Genomic DNA, 25,854 nt, shown 5'->3' with positions numbered 1-25,854 from the left:
CCTTTTACTTATGTAATACTTTGCCTTTACCAGACTGCACTCTATGAATCACTTCTAATAAAATATGGTGGAAAATCATAGTCTATCAGTCTTGATATTGGCTCATAAAACCAATATGGTTTCCTTTGTTGGCATTCCCAGAGGTCACTCAGTCTAAGGGAAGTAATTTGGAGTCATATTTTAGGTAGCCTTGGTGACAGAGCATCTCTAGTGTACTTGGCAGTGGGTCCTTCCTTCCCAGTCTATCCTTGCTGACTGTGTCCTGGGCATATGAAGGGACTTCAACCCAAGGAGAAACTTTTTAGTTTAAGGTACCCAGTTAAGCCAGTATCTCATTCTGGACTCAGAAACTATGAGATTATGTTTGCTCTTTTATACCTAAATTTTGAGACTTAGAACAATTTATCTACATTGTTCCTTTTCAAGCCTTCATGCTGTGTATTAACTGACCTTGTTTAGACACATGGCTAAATTACTGATCACCTATCAGTGCTCAGACACAAGCCGTTGCTTCTTCCCACCTCTGAGGATGCCTCTGTCCCCTGTTCTCATCATCTATACTTCCGCAACTCCTCTGAGAAGGTTTCCTAAGAATGAAACCATGTTATAGCGTCTTCTCCAGATTCCTTCAGTTATTTGCACCTCCTTTATTGGCCATCTGGATACCACCTTGTAAATATTTGACAGACATGACAACTTACAAATAAAAGTTGATTTTATGTACCTGTTTCTACCAAGTATGTGTTTAAAGGTGGAACCTGCTATGGATGTCTTTCTGTATGCTCTGAATGCATTACTCAGGTTGACTGATAAAATGCTGATTGGCCAGTAGCCAGGCAGGAAGTATAGTATAGGCAGGACAAGAAGAGAGAAGAATTCTGTGAAGCGGAAGGCTGAGTCAGGAGATGCTACCAGCCGCCACCATGAGAAACAAGATGTAAGATACAGGTAAGCCATGAGCCATGTGGCAAGGTATAGATTTATAGAAATGGGTTAATTTAAGATGTAAGATCCAGCTAGCAAGAAGCCTGAGCCATTAAGCCAAACAGTTTTAATTAATATAAGCCTCTGTGTGTTTACTTGGTTCTGAGTGGCTGCAGGCCTGAGAGGGACTGGAGAAGACTCCAGCTACAGACACCTACTTTTCCTTATGGAAAAAGAAAAAAGAAAAAGAAAAACCCTGTGATGGCAGGAGGTGACTGGTTTGTTTATTTATTTATCTTTACCTCAGGAAAGCTTTAATACCAAACCAAACCACATATTGAAAGTGGTATACAGTGATGGTAATTCCCTGCTGCTAAAATAAACGTTAACTGAGACGATTTGGGTAAACATCCACAGGCAGAGTAAAGTCACCAGACCTTCTGAGTTTGAAAAATGCCCACTGGCAGTTTTTTTTTTCCTCCAAACCCCCACTGACAATAAAAGGGAAGGCATGAATGAGGAAATGCACCATAATGGCTTGTAAACTAACTTTCAAACTGCACAGGCTCAAGCCTTCTGTTTTCTATTGAGCCCACTGGCCATTACCAGCTTTCATGGGCGCAGGTGCAGCTGTTTCTTAACATGCTTTTGTTTTCGCTTAATCCCCTTATCTCTGGCTGTTACCATTGCAACTGCATCTGCCTGCTCTCCTTCTGCAGCTCACTCACTGAGCTCTGCAGACAAACTCGATCTTCTAAGGGAAAGAAGGAGAATTCCCAATTTTACCACAACCAAATAATGGTGACTCTGTGTTATTCAAGTACACTGGCTACAGTTTTCTCAGGCAGTCTGTGGCTGGGTTGATGTTCCTCACAATTGTGAGGCACAATTATCATCTGCTCATTCTGTAATGGGCAGATTTAGATTCTAGAATAATACCCTAGTTTTTCTGTTCTCATCCATTAGCCTGTTACTCAGCCCCTTTGTTGGCTTATTTTTAAATATGATTCTATTTTTTTTTCCTTTGGAGCTGAGGATCGAACCCAGGGCCTTGTGCTTGCTAGGCAAGCACTCTACCACTGCTAAATCCCCAATCCCTTAAGTATGATTCTTAATTATCATTTTGCTGCCTCACTACATGATATAGATTGACCTACCTTATTTCTAAAATCTTTCTAATTTTCAGTCCTGCTGGGTTAGCTCTCCTTGAAATGCTGTGCAAAGATTTCTCTGCACTGAAAAAACACAATTGTGTATTTTGAACGTGGACACTCTAAGCAGGAAAAGGACCAATCTGATTGGACATGTTCCAGAAAGGGTGGAATATTGGAAGGAAATGATTTAGTTTCATGGTTTTTCCTAGTAAATTCTGCTATTTGCTTGGAGAAAAGCCATAGGTACTCTGGGAGTTTGCTTTGAGAATCACATCCCCTCAGCTATGGGATGTTGCCCACTGTTTCAGGTGTACAGGAAGACTAGTTTTCCATCATGCTTTAACCTTTAGTTCTTGGCTTTGAAAAAGACTTCACTGTTGGCTGGAAGAATACAGATGGTGCTGGCACACACAGGTAAGAGAGAACTCACCTGAGCTTCTCTATTGAGAGAATTAGAGGGGAACCCTTTTGAATGCACACACTTCAGTTCTTAACTGCTTCAGCTGAAACTAGTGAAGCAGAGAAGAAACCATTATCCCATTCACCAGACAAACCCTTCCTTTGACTTTAAGGTCAATCTCCTGCAGCTTGAAGGTCTTCCTGCATCCTCTGTTTGGAGCCATCATGTTTGCTGGGCTATTGTCTACTTAATGTTCCGGATGGCTCTCAACTTGAGCTCAATTACTCTGCAACCCTTGTACTAGAAATACTTATTTATAATTGACACACAGCAGATGTTGGTTAGGAAAAAATAAGGCAATAGCAGAGCTATATATAAAATTATCATGTACTAAAGAGACTTGAAATAAAATTAAGTGTTGTTTTCTGATTTCTGATGGCCATGCTTTGCATGGCTTATCACTACATCTCCTAGGAAAATACATATGAATCAATATAAAGTGTACTGTCATTCAGTGTAAAACTAGAGTTGTTTATCATCTTGAGGTGGCTGCTATTTTGAGAGATGGTAGAGTGTATTTTATGTATTAACTTAATATCTATTTCTATGTATCTATCATATTTTAATAGTTTGGCAGCTGTATGTATCTACCATATTGGACCAAAACTAAAAAATCCATAAATTTGTTTGGGACTGAAAAAGACACAAACTTTTGTTGAAGTACTAGATTATCTTTTTGGTGTATAACTAATATTGATGAATACCTATTGTTGTCTCAGCTAACACAGGACATTAAGCAATGGTTAAGAAGTATTTAGAGGGTATTCTTCTAGAGAAAATACACAGTGCCTAATACCTAATAAAAGGAATTACACTTAATCCCATACTCATCCAGAAAAAGATTACTCAGTCTACTCTAGTATTAGTTTATAGCAGAACACAAAGCAATTTTTGAAATGAAAGTTATAGTCTAGTACAGAGATAGAACTAGCTCTTGTGGTGATCAGTGAGGACTGTTTTTATTAGATGGACAGTAATCAAAGATGAATTGTTTTTCTACCAGTGAAGTCATTTCAGAAATTATAAAACTTCACAGATGTGGAAGATCAGTTCTGGCTATAAACTAGAAATAATTAAAAGTTAAATATTGCCTTAGTTTAATTTAATGTGTTACCCTCCATGCCCTGTTTGAAAGCTCAAGGCAACACCAATTTACCTTACAAACAGATTCAATATTACATCCTACAGAAACTTTGGCAACTCTTTCTTGTAGGAAAACGTAATCCAGATATATATATATATATATATATATATAGGCAATGGTGTTTACTCAAAAAGAGGTTAGATGTGTTAGGAAAATTCATAAAGTGCCTCTCCTATAGTTGACTTGGTTGCTCCAAACACATACATTATAACTTGAACTTAATATTCAACTTTCATGGTATCTCAATTACACATATATAGTTATACAGAAAACATGCACTTAAATTACACAAGGATGTCCTGTTTGCATAGAAAAGTTCCAGCTATCTTCTATGCTTTATTGGGTTTTTTAGTATTTTGAGGTAGGTAGACTAATAACAAACAGTAGAAGGCTATTCTTACTTCTAGTGAGTGGTCTGGTTTAAGTAATCCTGCTTTTTTCTCACATTCAAAGAGCTGTTCACATTTTTCAGACAAGGATTTTTCCACTCTTTTTCAGCAAATAAAAGATAGACTTGAAAGGACACAACATCCTTAAAAGTAAACCAAACTGTTGTGTTCTCATTTGGGAACATTTAGAATAAAAACACACAATTAAAAAGTGCATATTGGAAGACACATGTCTCGAGTGACAACAGCATTTTCATTTCCTGTTCATAAAGGAAATCTTAATTCTAATGGTTGTTCTTGACTGGATTGAGAGACATCTGGAAGAGGAGTAAAGCATGCTATGTGTGTCTGAGAGGGTGCGCTCAAAGAGGATTTGATCATGAAGGTGTTGCCCTAATCAATAGTTTAATAGCTTTATGGTTCTAGAAATAGAGTCACTTGGAAGATGGTAGAACTGTAGAAGGTGGAGGAAGGTAAGGAAGTGTGGGCAGGCATTTAAAGGCTTCGTCTTAGTTCTGTGCTCTTCTGGTTACTCCTTTGGGTTTCCTGGATGCCATGAAGTAAACATCTCTCCTCTGCCACAGCTCTCCTCCATAACATCTCTGTTTTGCCCCAGGCCTAAAAGCAATGGATTCAGTTGACAAATGGAAACTTCTGCTGCCAGGGTCTAAATAAACCACCTCCCTAAGTGAGTTTCACAGATATTCTGTAACAATGGCAAAAACTCTGACGAACATAGATGTTTACCTGAAAGTCTTATTTATAATTTAAATTTACTGTCTTAATTCACAAACCTTAAGTTTGTGAATACAGTTGGCTTCACTAAGTTAATGCTGTCACAAGCAGTCCCAAGTGAAACTCATTATATAGTAACATTGACCGTTTCTAATAATATAATTATTAGAAACCCACCCATTAACCTCAAAACATGGTATGTAGATATCACAGTCATTGTCCCTGATCAGTAAAAGCTGCCTTCAGTGAAAGCATTTTACATTATGTTAGCTGTTCATGGCCGTGACAAAACACTCAAGCAACATAAACTTCAAGGGGAAAAGATTCATCTGGTGCTCACCATTTCTGATGTTTCAGACTGTTGTGGGACAGGAGGTATGGCAGAGAGAGGACCATACTTTGTGGCAGCCTGGAAGCTGGAGGAATTACATCAGAACTAGTGGGGTCTACCCCTTTGATTTCCCCTAGGCTTCCAGCCTACAGGCTCCTACAGCCATCCCTGGGATGTATGCTCTCTACATACCCTCTCTCAGTTGTGCATTCAGGGACATGCTTAACTAATTCATACACACCCCTCAATGCACACCAATTTGACAACCAGGACTAACTGTCACAGTCAGTTATGATGGTGCTCAGCTGCGTTCTAGGCACCCAGGACACAGATATCAGAGAATCTTATATCCAAGGTCAGCCTGGGCTACACTGCGAGATTTTTGTTCATGAAATGAAAAGTAGTTTGTCATTATCTTCGTCGTTAATAAAATAGGTGTCTGTAACTTACTTCTACACCAGCAGCAAAAGTAACAGAATAGAAAGTTTTAAATACCATAGCCCATCTTTATTCTTTCAATAAATTCAAATTTATATGCTATTTCCATATATACCTGTGTGTGCCTGTCTCTCTTTCCCCCCTCCCTACACATACACACATACACACAGATATGATTACCTACTGACTTGGTTTAAATCAACATAAAATACAATATATACTTGATGATAGGAATTAATATGTAGATAAATGGCTATATTCATATATTCATATTCAATATTGAATGAATCCAGAGTCCATTTGTATCTAATTTATAACCCTTTTTATTATTTTTACCTATGATTTAATTTATCACAAACTAGTGTTTTGCTACTCAGCATAAAAACCTTAAAAGAAGAAGTTGGAGCAGTCATGTTGGTGAGACTCCATGGGTGTAGCTTCACATTGCTAGGGTACGCAATCTCAAAACACATTTCCCCGGTCCTCTGGCTTTTATAATATCTCCACTCTCTCTTCCACAGTGACCCCTGAGCCTTAGGTGTGGGAGTTACGTTGTAGATTTATCAGTTGATACTGGGCTCCACAATCTGGCATTTTGGTTGGTTGTGGTTTTCTGTAATGGTCTCTGTCTATTGCAAAGAGAAATCTCCTTGATGAGGAGTGAGGACTGCACTTGTGTGTGGGTGTAAGGACAGAGGGGTTACTATGGTTTAGTAAGGTGGCTGTTGCAGGTCGTCCTTCAAGATCCAATACTTCACCAGCCCGGGGTAGTTTGCAAGGTTTGCAGTACCAGCTATGAGCTCCCTTTAGTTGCTTGAGTCTTAAACACAGATGTACTAAAGTGGACTGGGTAAGACCATGAGGAGGCCTACATGCAATACAAAAAACCTACCAGCAACTCAGGAATGCTGAGCGTGAGAGAAAGTCTCCCCAGGGAAGAGCACACAAATCGATCATCCAATACCGAATGGTCAGGCCTGATAGCATGCACACAAGTGGCATCATACAGACAATGGGTTATGTGTGTGTGACGCACATGTGTGAAAAACTAATAAAAAAGAGGCCATAAATTTGAAAGAGAGCAAGAAAAGTTATATTGGATGTTTTGTGGGGGAGAAAAGGGAAGGGGTAAATGATGCAATTATATTATCATCTCAAAATATTAAAGAAATAATTTCAATTATTTGGGAGTAGGGATGCAGCAAGCCTGGTAGAGTTCCAGCTCAGTATCCAGGATTTAACTGTCTGCTTGTCTGCATTTCTGTCACTGCAGAGCTGGAGAGAGCAGGAATGCAAGGTCATCCTACACTATACAGTTAGTTTGAGGCCAGCCTGAGCTACATAAGATCTGGGCAGAGAAGGCCACAGAGCAAGAGAGATGGAGAAGGAGAGCTAGAGCCGGGGCGGGGGGGGGGGCATTATTTAGCTGTGCAGTGGTATTTAAGAATGAAAAGAATGGAAATCTATAAAATATGACTTAACTTGCCACGTGTCAGAAACTATAAAAGCAATTGTGTCTTAGGGCCTTTTATGCCAGCGTGTATAACACAAGTGGTCTTTTTCATCATTTATAGTAAATATGATTATTGCCAGATTGTCAATATGGTCTCAGTCTGTTCCGAGGAAAATTTGGCTCAGTCTGTTTGCAACTCTTTACAGATGTTAGTTTTCCACAAAGACCTTATCATTTTTACTTTACTATGAATTGGACATTAGATAATTTCATTTATCCCTTAAAATATACGATAATGTTATTTACGTGAATTACATTAGAAGGATTCAGGGAAATAAAAGGTAGAGGGTTGAGGAATAAATTTGTTCAATATACAACATATACTTGTAAGAAAAGTTAAATTTGTAAAGAATTAAAAGCTCTAGTAATGTAATTAAAATACATTTGTGCTGTGTAAACATTGAATTCCAATTGAAGAACATAAACCTACTACATACCTGAGCTGAGCATAAGGGGTTACTGTGTGACGGGAAGTGAACTGGAGGCAAAAATCGTGACTGCCCAGAGCTCTTGGTACATATTACTGCTCAGTTTGGAGTGGCTCCAGTGCTGTGAGCCTTGCAGTGGCATCTCAGGGTATTTCTAGCTCACTCATAATGCCCACTGGAAGTTTTCAAGGGGTGACAGTCAAAGCAAAGCAAAGCAAACAAGCAAACAAAAAAACCCAAATTACTATTTCCCACTTAAAAGGTGATATTTAACAAGATGGCAAAGTTTTGAGAGCTTACATGCAACAAAATCACTAGATTTGGTGTAAATCACACTTCTTACTAATCTCAGCTCTGGGACCCACATTTTGTTATCACAGTGTTGTGCATCAGCAAGCAGACCGGCTGTTGTTCAAGAGTCTGGGAACAGTCTTGACACTATGGTAAGTGTGAGAATAATGACTAGTTAGGATAAAACTGTCGGTGGGAGGCTGAACTAAAACCCAAGGTAAGCCATTTACCAGATTTTTTTAAATAAAGGTGCCTCAACCAAATGAAATTGCATGCATTTTTGCCAAATCATCACCAAAAATATTGTACTGCACTTTAGGATGATATTAGCAGATGTTCAGTGAATGTGAACTATAGGATGATTTTTGCTTTACCTCTTCAATAACATTTTAAATTTTAGAATAGAATTAGATTCACAGAAAATAAGTTAGATTTGCAGAAATGAGTGAAGATTACAAAGTTCACATATACCATAGACTCACTTTATGCTATTATTATCTTCCATTGGTTGAGTACCTTTGTCAGAATAGATTAACCAAATTGATAAATTGTTAGTAAACTAAGTCCATGCTTTATTCATATTCTTTATTTTTTTGTCTAAGATTGCAGCTAGAATCTCCATTTCTTAATTTTTTCTGCTTTCTCAGGCTGCTCTTGGGTGTCATGGACTCTTCTAGCCTTATTTTTGATGACCTTGGTAGATTTGAGGAGAACCAATCAACTGTCCTGATCAGAACATGCATTAGTTGAGATTCCTTTGTTGTGTTTCTCTTTCTTTTGAGACAGGGTCTCATGTAGCCAAGGCTGATCTCAAACTTCCTATATAGTTAAGGATGACCTTGAATTCCTCATCCTACCTCAACCTCCTGAGTATTGCAAGTAGAGATGTTTAGCACTGTGCCTGGTTTCATATGGTACTAGGGGTCCAATGAAAGGCTTCACATCAAACACTTTACCAACTGAGCCATATCCATACCCAGTGTGTTTCTTGAAATAAAACTACTCATTCTTACAGTGCTTAGCCCTAGATGAAACATCTCTCTCAACCCTCCTCCCACAACAACCTACACTCAGGTAATGTCACAGAAGAGGAGCTAGAAAGAATGGAAGCGCTAGACACTGGAGAGGAGTGCTGTGAGGTACGAAACTCTAGATGTCACGTGGCTCTCATACTCATGAGCCCACCCTACCTGGGATTCCTGGCACGAGACCTGTACAAGATCAGTGCAGCCCAAATCCTGGCATCAATGATGGAGGTGAATCTTGTACAACCATTTAACAGATTTTTAACCATGAGCAAACAGGATCCTAGAGCATATTTCCACATTAAAGTCACATCTCCTAATTTGAGAAGTGTCATAAATATTTAAATAAATTAAGGAGCACAAGTTTCAGGTGTACTTTCTGGACATAGTAACTTATTAATAAGTAGAAGACTTTGAAAATATTAGTACCCACTATGTAAAAAAAAAAAAAAAAAGGTCACAAAATGATTTCTAGGCCTATTTTGGTTATGAAAATACTTCATTTGGGAATATATTCCCCTAAGTGACATAACAACTTTGCATATGGTGTAACCAGAATGGCGTGATTTCTCTTGAATAAATAATCCCTTCAGTTTTAAGAACGCGTTCTCCACTGTGCTGTCATTAGATTAAAAGGCTGGTATCACTCGGGTGGTTTTGATTTTCTTTAGTTAATAGAGATGGGTTAGCTTTTGAGTGGTTGACCACCCTCAAGCAATTTAAGATTAAAATAACATTCACAGTCTAATAATGGTTAATTGTTTAATGAAAATACTTTACTACTGGAACAGACAGCTGTTTCATAAACTTGTATTCGAGCAGATAGTGAAAATGGAAGACATTATGTAGTCTTATTAGAATGCATCTTTAGTTACCCAGTGAAGAGTTGTCTAATCAAGCCCATTCAAACTTGCATGCTCAAAATGAGCCATCACAAACACAAGCCAGAATCTAGGGAATGGCTTTCTGAATATGATGAGCTAGATAAGAGTGAGAGATCATGATAATAAGGACTGTCTTTTAGCCATGACTTTAAAGAAAGTAGACTAGGTTCAATGGAAATTGGGCTCTCAGCCCAAGCTGAATTAGGCAGGGAGCCTAAAGGAAATTGAATATTCTCTGCGTCTCCTTTCTGCTTTCTATTTAATTTGGTTTTGGAAGATATAACTGTTTGTGAGACAATCTTGAGTTTATCTGAAGCAGGTGGATGATGCTTTTAAGATTTCTGAGATGGAAAAGCAAAGAATGATAGCAGAGTAAAGCAAGGCTACCACTGATAAACCTCAGATGGGCCATGGGAAGCATTACACGGGGACCCTTAGCCTTGCAGGAGGGGGATCTGACGTCCTCCTAGGACAATTGGACATGGGGTTGCTTTTATTGATCTCATAACTTACCCCATTCATCCTGCCATGTTGTAACAGAATAGCAGTGATCTAAAAAAGGAATTTGCATATTCTGATTGACTTACTATTCCTTCCTTACATTCATGAAACATCCCAAGATAGAAGGAGGCCCGCTCTGTTAAACAAGGGGCACCAGCATAGAGACCTGTGAACTCTAGTGATAACAGTATATTGGGGTGGATAGATAATAAATAACTGAGTATATCAAGAAGTATGTATAAGAAGAAAAATGCATTTTCCAAAAAGTTTATTGAAATTGTTTATGCATGGCAGTTGTGGAAAAATGCCCCCTAAGCATTTTCAAAAAAAAAAAAAATCAGGAAATCTTAGAGATAAGGGGAACTTTAAAGTTTAATGCATACGATTTATGTCTAGGAATTTTACAAACTTCCTGTGTGACTCTAGTTTTTCAGTGAATGCAAATAGCGCTTTGAAAGTGAATTTATGTTTGTGAAAGAAGAGCACAAAACACTAATACCAGTGCTAGGTGCTGAAGGACAGGATGGACTCAGAGGAGAGAACTGGAGTTCCCTCTTCTGATGGGAAGACTCTTGTAAATACAATAGGAAGAGACTGTGGTGGTTTGAGTGAAATTGTCTCTCAGAGGCTCATGTATTTGGAAAGAAATTAGGAAGTGTGGCCTTGTTGCAAGGGAGTGGGCCATGAGGTTTCAAGATCCCTTACCAGTCTCTCTCTCTCTCTCTCCTTCTCCCTCCATCCCTCTCCCTTCTTTCTTCCCTTCCTCCCTCTGTCTCTCTTCACAGAACATAACAGTAACTAAGATGTGGTGATACTGTGTTCCCCAATATATTGTGCACCCTAATAAACTTATCTGGGGTCAGAGAACAGAACAGCCACTAGATAGACATAGAGGCCAGAAAATGGTGGCACTCACACCTTTAATCCTAGCATTCCAAAGGCAGAGATCCATCTGGATCTCTGTGAGTTCAAAGCCACACTGGAAACAGCCAGGCGTGGTGACTCACAGTGATGGCAGAAAGAAGAAAGGTATATAAGGTGTGAAAACCAGGAACTAGGGCTGGTTAAGCTTTTAGGCTTTTGAGCAGCAGTTCAGCTGAGATTCATTCTGGATGAGGACTCAGAGGCTTCCAGTCTGAGGAAACAGGATCAGCTGAGGAACTGGCAAGATGAGTAAACTGTGGCTTGTTCTGCTTCTCTGATCTTCCAGCATTCACACCAATAACTGGTCTTGAGTTTGTTTTTATTAATAAGACCTTTTTAAAATTCATGTTACACTAAGACAGCAGTCAGAAATAATAATCAATTTGGTTTATTTTGAACAATCCATTGTCATATGTGTTGTTTGTGAGCTTTGCTTTCTCTACAGGTAAATTATTATGCAAATAAATTGAATCTAATTTAGGCTCCAAATAAAAGTGCGTCAGAAGCTGTAAAGTGCCATGAAGTACAGATATTATCCATGCCTTTGTTAAAGGGTGTATTCTTCCCGATCTGTGACATCTTATCTTGTTACTAAACCTGAACCTATTCATGTATTGCACAATTACAGCAATGCAGCCTCATTCAGTGTCTTCTTTGTCTCTTTGTGAGAATAAAGCAACTTTAAATGTGTTACTTTTACAGCCCTCAATATGAGTGATATCCCTAAATACATTTTATCAATGTGGAAATACAAGAGGCCAGAATAAACAAATGTATAAGAGGAGAATTCATAGTATGCTTTTATTAAAAAGAGTGATGCATGTGTAATTAAAAAGCCTCAGTGAAATTAATCAATGAGAAAATAAATAGCCCTTTTGTTTAGAACAAATTTTATTGAGGGATGCCTCTTACTGATTTATCAATCTTTGGTTCGCCCCAGATGCATGGCATTGGTGCATGCATGTGGAAAAAACTCCAGGCCCCTGTTTTTCTAAAACAAAGCTTACTAAGTAGAGTATGATGTTAACACTCACCAAATCCCCCTAGCAAGAAGCAGCCGTGGGTTAAGAAAAGGGAAAGGTGCTAAGGCTGCTGGGGCTTCGGAATGCCTTTCTACTGCTCAGTCAGCAGAGGGTGTCTAGTAGGCCCCTTTAGGTCTTCAGTGCTTTCGCAGAGCTGCCTTTGGGTAGCCAGAAGATAGTAGCTACATATTCATCACATTGGTGGGCTGATAAAGATTTGTCACATTGAGTAAAATTACTAGCATTTAATTGGCTACAAAGATTTGACAAAGCCAATCTCCCAAGCAAAATCCATGGCAGTGACGTATTTGGTGACTTTCAGTGCCTTCAGGGCTGTAAAATCTGTAGCCTGTTAGAGGCTTAACACATCGCACATGACTTGATCCTTCCAGAGTTTCATCTCCTGGGGCTTTTCTACAAGAGCCTCAGTTTTCCCTTCTTGATCATGAGCTCCCTGGGAAGAAACTGTTTTCTGTCCCCATTGCTCCACTCACAGGTGACTCTCATCTGAAAGGTGATCCTTTCCATGGCTGCTTTGCAAGTCAGGCAAATACCAGGATAGAAGCCTGAGACTGGCTTTGTCACTTCCCAGACAGTGTATCTTCTGATAATTTACTCATTTGTTCAGCATATGTAGTTTTCACCTCAGTGAACAAATGGGCAGGGTTATTTGTTTCCTTTTGAAATATCTGGAATCAAATATTAAACCTGATAAATAGAATCTGTCTTATATAAAAACACAGTGTAAATACCATAGATTTTCCTTCGCTCTAAGCATCTTCCTTATCTGCAGAGTATGTGAATGTTTTCTTTATCACTTTCACCAGCATTGTTTTTTAAGAGCACTTACTCAGGTATTGTATTTTTATAAAACACACACACACACACACACACACACACACACACAACACACACACACACACACACACACACACACACATACATACATACACACACACACACACACACACATATATATCATAAATATATAATCATATATAAATACATGTGAGATTTATTCTATACCTTGCTTTAGAAAGATATTTTATACTTTTTTTTTTAGAAAGAGAAGACATTAATCTGCTTATTTTAAAATATTTTTATATAGTAGCAGCATTGAATATTCTGTATCAAATTTTGGGATCAACAGCCTGGATTTGAATTCTTATTTTTTTCCTTATAATATCTATTCAATCTACTTACTTCTCTTTGTCTGAGTTTCCATGTGTATTTTATAGATAAATGTAATTTAATCATTCATGGCTGCTATAAGAATTAAAAGAGAGGGTACTTATCACAGAAGGTGATATTTGGTAAGTGATAACTAAATTTTAACAATTACTAAAGTAAAACTTGGAAAGATAAACCCTCTATTTGGAATTCTAGTTTATAGTTTATATTATATTCTAATATATGTTATAAGCCAATTTTCAGATGCAAACATTTTGATATTTCATATGTGATATTATACAAATACAAGATAAATATTCAACTGTATAAAGTGTTTTATAATGAAAAGTCTAGCACTCACATGGTTATCTTTGAAAATAAAATAAGTATAGGATTTAAAAAAATGATAAAATAAAATATAACATTTAAAAATGATAATGTAGTTGATCTATCTAGATCATATATTGGCATTTACAATGCTTGAATGGAAAAAGGATTCTACAACTAATATTTATGTCATTTGCTAGCCTTTTTAACATTCCGGCATGATTTATTATAATTACTACTTTTGCTTCTGGGGTGGTGTCACTATCAAGTTCATTACATGACTAGTGACAACGAGCACTGTGAAGAAGAATCATAAATCTTGTATAATAGGAATCCACCTGTGGGCTTTATGGTCTTGAACTCTAGCCATGATTTTTCAACAGCAATGAAAGTTCAACTCGGTATCAGATAAGGAGAACTTTTGGCCATTAATTATATTCCTTCTTTTATGGTGTCAAACTCTTGGAACCAATAGCGTTTTTACAGGGAGGGAATTTTTTTTTTTTTTGTTATTGTTGTTGTTTGATTTAAGTCACATTGAAAGCTGCAGCCCATGTGTTAGTTGCTTTGCCAATATCACAGTTTGATCATGGGGTGAAGACATCTGAAACAAAATGTGCTTTGGATTATGTGAAGCTCTGTTTAACTATTCTTTCAGAAACACAAAGTTAAGAAGCATGTTTTGACTTAAAACCATGTTCAGAGTTTTGGAAATAGGTGCACCTAATATTTGTCAACTGTAACAAAGACCTGAAAAATGAGGATGAAAAGAAGGGAGCAGGAGGTTCTCTGGGGTTTCTTTCAAATAAACACCTGTCTTTTTGATGTTCTGAACTTAAACAACCCGTTAATTGAAAACTTCAGCTTGATATTAATTATTCTCCTTTTCTGTGCAGTTAAATTATTTTCCTACTAAATGTAGTAATTTTTATTAATAATTTTATATTCATTAGTTTTTCAGTGAAGGGTGATATATTTATCAAAGTGTACGTGTAGGTGTGTAGTAATGACAACTACAAAAGTAGGGATGCTGAACTTGAGGGGAAGTTGGGAGAACATAGCATGAGTTGGAGGAGGGAGAAGGAAGGATGCGGATGATGTAAATACAGTGCTCATGAATGGAATTTTGAATCCTGTTACACTGTCATCTCAATAATGATTTATTGATACATTGTTGAGATTGTATGCCTATGAGAGACAATAATGTCAAGGGTAGACTAAAGGATAGCTCAAGAGGATATGTCTAAACCATGCCACTTTCTAAAACTTGCCTTTTTCTCATACAGAGTTTGCATGTGTATTTAACTATTGGTTTTATTTAAATAATTATGATTAACATGTGATATAATATCTCGTCATATTAAGTGACTCTCTCTATATATATTATTTTGACATAGATTTTAAGTTTGAAGTCTCTTATCTGTCATGATACAGATAAAACTTGTTTTGAGTATATAACTTTGTTGGCAGTTAACAGATGCCTGTTCATATTTTCAGTGCTTATCTAACTAGTCTATTACATTAAGAAACTTGTAAGGACCTAAGCTTATAGCTCAGAGTGCTGAGTGGAGACCACGTGCTTATACATATGGCTAGGAGGTCAGTGAAGCTCTCTGTTGACCCAGGAGGACCCCTCTGAAGCCTTGCTTTTATGCATCATTTTCTTCCCTGGCTTGTAATTTCCTGACTTCTCACTGCATGGCTTAAACTTTTTACTGGCATCAAACATATAAATAAGCCAAGTTATGTATTTTTTTGCATCTGGTTTACTTTGCTTCAATTATTGTGGAATCAATCCATGTTATGATATTTAGGAATAGGTTGTTTAGTTTAGTCTTATATGAATGTGGCTCATACTGTATCTACCAAAAGAAAAACTGAAGACACTTTTAAGTAATAATTTTGCTTTATTCTTGAGAATTTTATCTCTGTATGCAATGAAACTTCATCCTATCTACCCTAGATTTCCCTGCTCCAACTCCAAATCTCTCCTAACATGGGCCCCTCCCAACTTCATGTTCTCTTTTTAGTTTTTGATAACCTGCTAAGTTCAGTTAATGCTGCCCATATATGTGTATGTGTATATGAGTATGGGAAATTTACAGGTGACCACATATTTTTAAAAACTGAGGGAAAGAAGGGAAGGATGAAAGAAAGCAGCTATCAATAGCCAGTGCTCCCTCAGTAAAAGACAGGCGCTAGAGAGCATTTATCTTCCTCACCTATGCTGAAACTTTAGCTGACTGGGTCTTGCTCAGGTCTGTCACAGATAACCCCAGCTGGTATAAGTTCATCATAGCCCTGTCAAGTTCATAAGTGCCCATTTCACAGCCTTCCTTCCCATCATCTGTCTCTTATATTCTTTCTCCCTCCTTTTCTGTGTTTTTTTACCCAAGCACTGGTGGGAAGGGTATGGGAGAAAAGATGGTCCATTTAGTGCTGAGCACTTGGTCTCTGTTCCTCAGTACTTGAACTAGTTACTAACTCCATCATTGACTGCTTGCTGACTACTGCAAAATAGAAGCTTCTATGAGCAATGCTGAGAGCAGCCCAAGTCTTGGGTCTGATCTAGTCCCTTTCCTCAAATGAGTATTATTATTAAAATTATTTTATCATTTGTAATAAAATCTTAGGTGGGCAGTGGGGAAAATGTGAGTATTGGCCTGGAATTAGAAATGTCAGAAGTTAATCAAGGGTTCCCAGGAGGGGAACATCCCCCAGACTATAAGGGAGCACTTGACAGGATGGTACTTGCTCTTCCCAGGCATCTGGATCAGGGGTAGAGGAATTAGGACATTTATTTTTGCTCCCATCGTTCTTTGGTTAAGGGATATGCCACTCTGAATGAAAGTTTAGTTCCCCAAGTCTCAAAACAGTTTTTGGTGGAGATGTAGATGTTGACAGTTGAAAATGAAAGCAAACTGATGAAGATGGCAGCGAGCTCTCACAGGACATGGGTAGAACAGCAGAAAATCTGTTACAAATAACATATATCATCACTTATTTATTCATTTCACTGTTGAGAGACATTTGGGATCATTCCTAGCTTTAGGTTATTATGAATAGTACTGCTGTGAACATTTTGACTTTTTGCTTATATTGAAATAGGAAATAGAATTAGTAGATCATACATTGTTCACTTCCCATTCAATGAAAAGTGTTAATAGTTGAAGGTAGTACTTTTAACAATTTATAGTTGTCATCAAGAATATAAGTGACTCACAGATGGTTAATTTTATCAGATCTTAAAGTTGTCAGTCTAATTTTTAACTATGCAGCATGTTAGCAGAAGTACCTAATTTTGCGCTGTTAATTATGGTATTACTTTACATTTCTCTTATATGAACTGAGAAAAATTATATTTTCATATGTTTATGGATCACTTGGACACCTTCTCTTTTGAAGTTATGTTTAAGTTGTTGTGTAGATGTTATCAGATTGCCTTTATCATAACAACTTGTGAGAGTACTTTACTAAGTTTATATATGATTCACTTGCCAGCTACACTGAACAGAATGAGAATAGTGACTCCCTAAATATATCAGGCAGCACCTTCCCCTCTTCTTACTAGAACAGGCCTGAATCCTTGGGACCTATAAATACTATTTTATATGCTAAAGATTTGCAGGTGTGAAAAAAAGATGTTAAGATAAAGAGATTATGCTGAATTATCAAGGTGGGTTTTAATGCATCTGGGTGTACCCTTGGAAGAAAAAATCAGAGGAAAAGTTGGCATGTATACAAGAGATAAGGTGAGAGAAAATTAGAGCCCAAGTCAATGCAGTTACCAGAAGTGAGAGGAGGCAAATTATGTGTTCTGCCCAGGCCTGTTGACACTTTGATTTTGTCCCAATGGTACAAATTCCAGACCTCTGGAATCTAAAACTATAAGGGAATATGTTTGTGTGTTTCTTAGTTCACTTGGCTGATAAAAATCTATTTAGAAAGTAATTTATATAAATTATAAATACTATATTATTGAATTGTTGTATTTCAATTCTTTTCTTGATGTCATAGTGAATGACAGCTCCCAGCATGATTGTAGTCCAGTTTATCTCTCTTTCCATACACTGAGTCTTGATTTTCTTGCCATGTGTATAAAATGTTTCTCTGTTGTAATTTCAGAAGGATATCCCCCTTTTATATTTTGCCTTTCAAATTTATGTCTACCAATTCCCTAGAATCTATATTCATATAACAAGAGGTAGAGTTGTTGTACTTAGTGTCTATCCCCTGTAAGAATGCCTTTCTGATCAGGATCATTTAGTAAAGCAACTGCTTTTTACCTTTACCCTCTCAATTTTAGTGGGGACATAGTTATAAATGAGAAATTTTGTCACTCTATTTCTTTCTTCTGTTCCATTGTTCTAATTGTCTTTTTGCAAACAAATAGATCTGAATTAACTTCGCACATGATGTCTAGATTTTTCAGCTATTTCTTATTCGTTAAAGTTATCTATTGTTCTACATATATCCATAGCTGTTTTAATATCATGTTACTGGTATTTACAAAAAAATCAAATGGTATTTTATTTTAATTATAATTAACTCTACAGTAATATTTGCAGAGAAATCATACCTGTAAAAATAAAATTTCAATTCATAAAAGTGCCATTTCCTTGCATTTATCTAGGATTGTATTCTTTAAAATAGTATTTTAGGCTGGGCAGTGATGGTGCATGCCTTTAATCCCAGCACTCAGGAGGCAGAGGCAGGTGGATCTCTGAGTTCGAGGCCACCCTGGGCTACCAAGTGAGTTCCAGGAAAAAGGCCCAAAGCTAAAAAGAGAAATTGCTGTGGATATCGCTCTGTGTAAATAAAGTTCTGATTGGCCAGTGGCCAGGCAGGAAGTATAGGCAGGAGAAAAGAATTCTGGGAAGTAGAAAGCTGGGGAGAGACACCGCCAGCTGCTACCATGAAAAGCAACATATAAAGACACTGGTAAGCCACAAGCCATATGGTAAAGTATAGACTAACAGAAATGGGTTAATTTAAGATAGAAGAAGCAGATAACAAGAAGTCTGCCACAGCCATACAGTTTGTAAACAATGTAAATTTCTGTGTTCTTTCTTGGTTGGCTCTGAGTGACTGTGGGACTGGCGGGTAAGAGAGATTTGTCCTGACTGGGCCAGGCAAGAAAACTCTAACTACAAGAAATCCTGTCTCAAAAAAAAACAAAACAAAACAAAACAAAGTATTTTAAATTTTTTTATTTGGTTTACTTCTAAACACTCCACACAAGCACTCCATATTATTGCTGTTATAAATGCTAGCTTGAAATAGTCATTTTCATAACTCTATGTAGCTTGGAAAATATAAATGTGAATAGATTCTAAAAATATTGACTTCCTATAGATTTTATTAGATACTGAAATAAACTTATTTAATATATAAATGTTGTTTTGTGTTTTGTATGTACACATTATATGATGTACAGATAAATTTTGATGTCTTCTTCCCTAAATTTATAGTCTACCTCTTTTGTCCTCCTCCTTCCCTTTCCTCTGTTTTTTCTCCCTCCTTCCTTCCCTTCCTTCCTGCCTTGCATTCTTCCTTCTCTCTCTCTCCTTTCCTCTCTTCTCTCTTCCCTCCCCACTGCCTGCTCTTTCTGCCTTATTGATAAGGCTTTTCACTATCGTTCCAATAGAAGTGCGAAGATTGGACACTGATCTATTCTTCCTTATATCTGAATGGAAGATTGTGACATGCTACTATTGACTATGAAGTTTGCTTAGATTATTTTGTTTGTGCCCTTTGTCAGATTAGGAATATTTCCTTATAATTTTAATTCTGTTGGGAGTCTACAGATCACATGTTTTTCATTGCTCTATTCTGGATGTTGTTTGACATGATCATTTCATTGGCTTTCTGTTCTGTCAATGTGTAAAATTACATTAATTGATTTTCCAACAGTAAGAAACCTAACTAATAGCACATTATCCTCTTATATATTGCTGCATTTATACATAGTTATTTTGAGCCATGTTTCTTCAATAAGGTAGTCTTGTAATTTTCCTTCCTGTAATATTCTTTTAGTATTTTGACATAAAGGTTATTACAGACCCATAAAATAATTTTTATTTTATATTCTCTTTTTGCATATTCTGTATATGTTTTATATGATTGGCATGATTTCTTCTTTAAGTGATTAATGGAGTCTATTAATGAAACTACCCGAGCTGCAATTTTATTAAAGAAAGGTAATTTATGTATTCAAACAAAATTATTTATGGAGTCAAGAAAATTATTTTCTTATGTTAATCTAGGCAGAATGTGTTTTTCTGGAATTTTTACATCTCATGGACTTTGCTTTTTATTGCTGTAAACTACTTGGTAATATAATTTTATGAGTGTTCTGATGTCTGCCTAGCTCATTCCCATTCCATTTCTAGTAATGGACTTCTGCTTTTACTCTGTAATTTTTAAAATTCTTTCTTCAATGATCAGTATAAACAGGAATACCACTATTATAAAAAATTGAATTAGTTTCTAAGATTTTTATATTGACTTTAAATTCTATGATTGCTTCATTATACTGTCTGTCATCTATAGTTCTGTTGTTTTCTATTCCTCTAATCTGAATGCTTAGACAACATTGAACTTCACCTTTTCTTTCTAATGAAATATATGTGTCAGAGTATTTATTCAAGTAAGCATGCATTTAGTTGCATCTCACACATGTATATAAATACATTTTACTTTGGGCCTGGGAGATGGCTCAGTGGGTAGGGGCACTACATACAGGCTAGATAACCTGAGTTCAATTCTGACAACCCACATGGACCAAGGAAAGAACACATTTACAAGAGTTGTCCGCTGACCTCCACAATAAACATAGGACACATGGTCCCTGGTACATGCACATGGTTGTACACAGGAGCACACATTCACACACTGTTGCTATTATTCCCACTATGATTTCTAGTTTGATATGTTAAGGAAATTTTTGAAAATTTTAAAGAATGTATATCTGTGGTAATCAACATGTAGATTATTTCTATTGCCCAAAAGCATCTTTGTGATATTTCCTAGTCAGACCAACAAGGGTCTGCTTTTTATATGCATAAAACAATATATATTCCCTTCCCACATATCTGTTTTTTTTTTCTCTCAGAATAGTATGTTTGCTTTATCTGTGACGTTATTGTGAATAGGTGCTTGCCTGTACCTATTGTTGAGGAGTATTTCATTTAACGAATCAAATTCTATTTCCCCACACACATGCTTTCTTAGGTTTCTATGGCTGTGTTAAAATAAGAACAATTTGGGGAGGAAAGGGTTTATTTGGCTTACAAGTCAGGATCAAAACCCTTCACTGATGGAAACAATGATGGAAATTCAAACAGGAACCTGGAAGCTGGAACTGGAGCAGGGACTGTGGTGGAGAGGTGAGTGCTGTCTTATATACCCCCCAAACCACCTGCCCAGGGATGGTACCACCCACAGTAGGCTGGGCCCTCCCACATCAATTATTAATCAAGAAGATGCCCCTGCAAACTTGACTATATGTAATCTGGAGGAGGCATTTTCTTAGGTGAGGTTCTCTGACCCCAAGGCAACTTTATTAATATACAAATAAAATCACATTTTATAAATATAGTATCACCACATTTCCCATTTTCTATTTTAATAAAAGAAAAAAGGGAAAAAAGTTATAACTAAAATGTCTATTCCATTTGTGTTTGACAAATTCAGAGAAAATAATTCCATTATCAACCCTATTTTGGTAAGTTCAAAATGTACCTGATTCACTTTCTATCCTAACTTATATTACTAACGGAAGTGTCTTATAACATCTTTCAAATTTATATACTTACAGCTCTTAGTGAGTTTTTCTGAAATCTTTAACAAAGAAAATTATAACTATAACTAACTGATCTTCAACTCCCTCAGAGACCCAAGAAGGAAATAATACTACCTACTAAAAAATAAAAACAGGAAGTGCATGCAAGCAGCTTTTAAAAAAAAAAAAATGTGAGTTGACAGAAACAGCCAGCTGCCTGGACAGTCACCTGAGGTTTCTCCGCAGTGTTGGGGCATCATCTTCAGCCTATAGGCTTAGCGTCTCTAACAGACTCATTTGTGAACTAGGATGTTACAAGGTCAACAGTTTGACCTCACATTTGATGAGAGCAGACCATGTACCAAAAACACCTGAATTCCATTAGTGTCATGTCATGATTCAGGATTTTAAATTCTGGAATTATTATTATTATTTTTTTGTTCAGCTGTCCATTTTTCTTGGCTGTGTATATGTGGCTTCATCTTCGCATCCTGTTCTTCTCTACATCCCTCTATTAAATGCCAATCTACTATTGAGAGGGGTGAACTTAGTTATTCTTCAAGAATAACTGTTTCATCTGCTGTTCCATGGCGAATCAGAAGCCATCCGCCCACTCCCTATTCAGCTGCCTTCGAAGAAAAGGGCACTGTACCTTTTACAGATTGCAAAGGCCACTCACTTCAGGGATGGTGTCATATTGTCCTGGCTTCAGAAGATGCCTTTTGTTAAAGCCACAACCACACTTGTTTTGGCAAGAATTGGTAGTCCTTTGTTTCATGTCCTGTCTGTCCTGTTTGTCAGCAGTTGATTTGAGGATACTTTGTTGTCCAGTGGCTAACTTTTGCCACAATGAAAGTTAACTACATATGCAGTTTCTTCAATGCCCATATTTTCTCTGAAGTAGATTGGGATTGCCAGGAGCCGACATGTCTCATAGTCATTGCAAAAAAGAAAAATTCCTAAGTTATTAAAACATTTTAAATGCCATATTCTGTAGATCTCTGAAGGGTTTGAAGATGACCTGTCTATATAAAATATATCTGTTCAATCTTGAAAACACACCTAATATGACTACAAGTTCAATTGTAATGTCTAACTACTAACTTTCATTTCTATATATCCTAATAGTTGGTAATAATAAGATTCAAGGATTAGCAAATTGCATTACATTGTTAAATGAATGGTATAAGTACAATATCTCTAGCAAGATTAGAAATATGTGTATGGCATATTCTAACTATATATATATATATATATATATGTATACAATATAAAACAATCCAATCCAATGTAAAGTATTTAAAACTAGTAATTGTCTTTTTCTTTTTTCTCTCTCTTTTTTTTAAACAAGCACCTTAAATCTAATCTCCTTTGCCTAGCCCTTTTCCTAACCCTTAACAACTTGTAACCAACCCTCCTAAACAATGAAAACTATCCCAGACCCCAAACCCATAAAAAGACCAAAAAACCACCCGTCCCACACCACCCCTTTGGGAATGTGGGCATCATATTCTTAAAATTGCTTCCTGCTGGGTAAGGGCAAAGGAATCTTTATTCTGAAAAGAAAAATTTTGGGTTAATTGTCAAATTCTAGGAAAGGTAACTATATTCTTTGTTATCCATAATGCCAAAGTTCAGGGTTTATCTCAAGTCCTTATTCAAGTAGTCTTTGAAACTGGATCATCTTAGCTAGCTATCTCAGAATTGCTCTAAGCACTTTGTAGTCCAAAGCTGATCTGTAGATGATGTTTGTCAGCTTAGTAATACTACCATTGTCCACGTGGAATTGTCATTGTGGGACCCCATCTTTTTCTTGGAGATTTCAGTTGATGTTTGGCCTGGCCGTGATTTCCTGCAGAAAACTGATAAGAGACTCGAACACAGAGACATGTATAGGCAGCTAATCGAAGCCTTTTCTCTAGAATTAATTAGTACTCTATATGGCATTATTATCTTAACAAAGTTATATATATATATATATATATATATATATATATATCTTGTAAATTTTGATATAAAATTCATACTTTAAGAAACGTTTAAAGAATTAGAATAGAATCAATGAATTGAGATTAGTAATAGAATAGTCCCTTAATTAATTTGGTTTTTCTCCTGTCCCATGTCAGAAGATGGCTCTTTCTTCTGGTATGATACAGGGAGTTTGCATTTTCCTTTTAACAACATGCTTGAGTTTAAAGAAGGAGAGATCCATTCTCCAACTCCAAAGTCAGCTTTAAATTTTAATTGAACTGGGACTACAAGAAGACCAATAGTGTTAATTTTTTTTAAGAAAAGAGCAGAAACAAACATTTAGGAAGATTTATGAAATTTTGTAGATGATATACCAATAGGCCATTTTACTCTTTTTCCTGGGACAGATGATTTGTCCTTTTTCTTCAGTTGTCTCATTTGTCCAGTGTTCTTCAGATTCCTTAGCCTTCTCCTAAAAGACAAAAACAAAAACCCTTCCCAAGACTAATTTTGTGATTTTTGTGGAGGTTCCCTTTTGGCAAGTTATATCTGATTAAATGAAAAGGCATGTATTAATGGTATGTTAGTTTAAATTGGATGGCCATGTCAGTTGATGAACATCACCTTCTCTAATTAAGAGGTCCCTCTTGTTCAAATCAAACCTTTATCAATTTTGATGGTACCCACAGCTTATCTTCTCCTGCAGAAACAAAAGCAAAACCTCGTCTCCAATGTAACACATATCCTGGTTTCCATCCTGAGGTCAGCACATCCTTGAAGTATATAGGCTGATTTAATTCTGTAGTTTTTTTTTCTATTATCTGATGTCTCTCTGCAGCTGTTGTTCCTTTCTCATTAACATTGAGAAAATTCAAAGTTAATAGAGCACTGTGCAGTCTATTTCTGGGGGATTTTGTTACCCCTTTCTGTTTATTTATCATGTCCTTTAGAGTTCTGTTGGATCTTTCTATAACTGCTTGGCCTGTAGGATTATGTGGTATACCTGTAATATGTTTTATAATATAATAAGCAAAAAACTGTTTCATTTTAATAGAGACATATGCTGGAGCATTGTCAGTTTTAATGTGTGCAGGTATACCCATGATGGCCATAACTTCTAGCAAATGAGTGATTACAGAATCAGGTTTTTCAGAACTCAAAGCAGTCGCCCATTACAATCCTGAATAAGTATCAATGGTATGGTATACATATTTCAATTCTCCAAATTCCACAGAGTGAAACACATCCATCGGCCAGATTTCATTCCTCTGAGTACCCTTTGGGTTACATCCTGCTGGTAATGGTGTCTGATTGTAGAAGGAACAAGTAGGACATTTCTTTACAATTTCCTTGGCTTGTTGCCAGGTTATGGAAAAATCCTTTTTTAAACCTTTACTATTGACATGGTGTTTTTTATGAAATTCTGAGGCCTCCAGCACATTTCCTATCAATAATTTATCAATCTCATCATTACCTTGTGCTAGAGGGCCTGACAGACCAATATGGGATAGGATGTGAGTTATATATAAAGGATGACTCCTTTCCCTGATTGTATCTTGTATTTGAATAAATAGTGAAGTTAATTCTGAAGCATCAGGGATAAATTCTGCAGTCTCAATATGTAATACCACTCTTTCAGCATACTGAGAGTCAGTAACTATGTTGAGAGGTTCTAAAAAATCCATTAATACCAAGAGAATAGCATACAATTCTGATTTTGAACTGAATTATAAGGACTTTGAACCACTTTACATAAATTTTCTGATTTCTAACCTGCCTTTCCTTGTTGGTTGGCATCTGTATAAAATGTCCAAACTCCAGATATGGGTTTTTCCTGTACAATTCGAGGCAAGATCCAGTCAGCTCTCTTTATAAGATCAATTCTATTGCTTTTGGGATATTTACTGTTAATTTCTCCCAAAAAATTACTGCAAGCTCTTTGCCAAGGTTCACTTTCTGTCCATAATTTTTCAATGTCCTCTTTAGTTAAAGGTACAACAATTTCTGCTGTGTATATTCCTGCTAATTGGCAAAGTCTCAATTTTCCTTTCAAAATTAAGTCAGAGATTTTTTTCACATAAGTTTTTATTTATTTGGTTTCTTTGGTAAAAATATCCATTCCAATATAATATCTTCTTTCTGCATTAATATTCCTGTAGGAGAATGCCTAGAAGGTAAAATAACCAAAATGCAATCCAGCTTTGAATCGATACAATCCACATGTCCTTCATGTACTTTCTTTTCTACCAAGGACAATTCTTTCTCAGCTTCAGGTGATAATTCTCTTGGACTATTTCAGTCCTTGTCACCTTCTAAGGTTTTGAACAAATTATTCAGTTCATCATTTTTTACCCCAACAATAGTTTGTAGCTGAGAAATGTCTCCAAATAATCTTTGAAAGTCATTAAGAGTCTGTAGTTGATTTCTCCTAATTTGCACC

The 25,854-nt window shown here is 36.6% G+C and overlaps 1 protein-coding gene across 2 annotated transcripts in view; it reads left to right on the top strand.

The window, feature by feature from the left end:
• The window catches only part of Cfap299 (cilia and flagella associated protein 299), a 499,273-nt gene that overhangs the window by 285,732 nt on the left and 187,687 nt on the right, over nt 1-25,854 (top strand). Inside the window, exon 5 of one of the 2 annotated variants that reach the window (XM_036201245.1) lies at nt 18,439-18,456. The exons of the other annotated variant lie outside the window; for it this stretch is intronic. Within the exon in view, the coding sequence (XP_036057138.1) occupies nt 18,439-18,456 (18 nt within the window). The remainder of the gene's footprint in view (nt 1-18,438; nt 18,457-25,854) is intronic. 2 annotated transcript variants of the gene reach the window in all.

Source organism: Onychomys torridus, chromosome 10 (genome assembly GCF_903995425.1).
Source record: "Onychomys torridus chromosome 10, mOncTor1.1, whole genome shotgun sequence".
NCBI lineage: Eukaryota > Metazoa > Chordata > Mammalia > Rodentia > Cricetidae > Onychomys > Onychomys torridus.
This window is presented reverse-complemented; position numbering and strand designations above follow the sequence as displayed.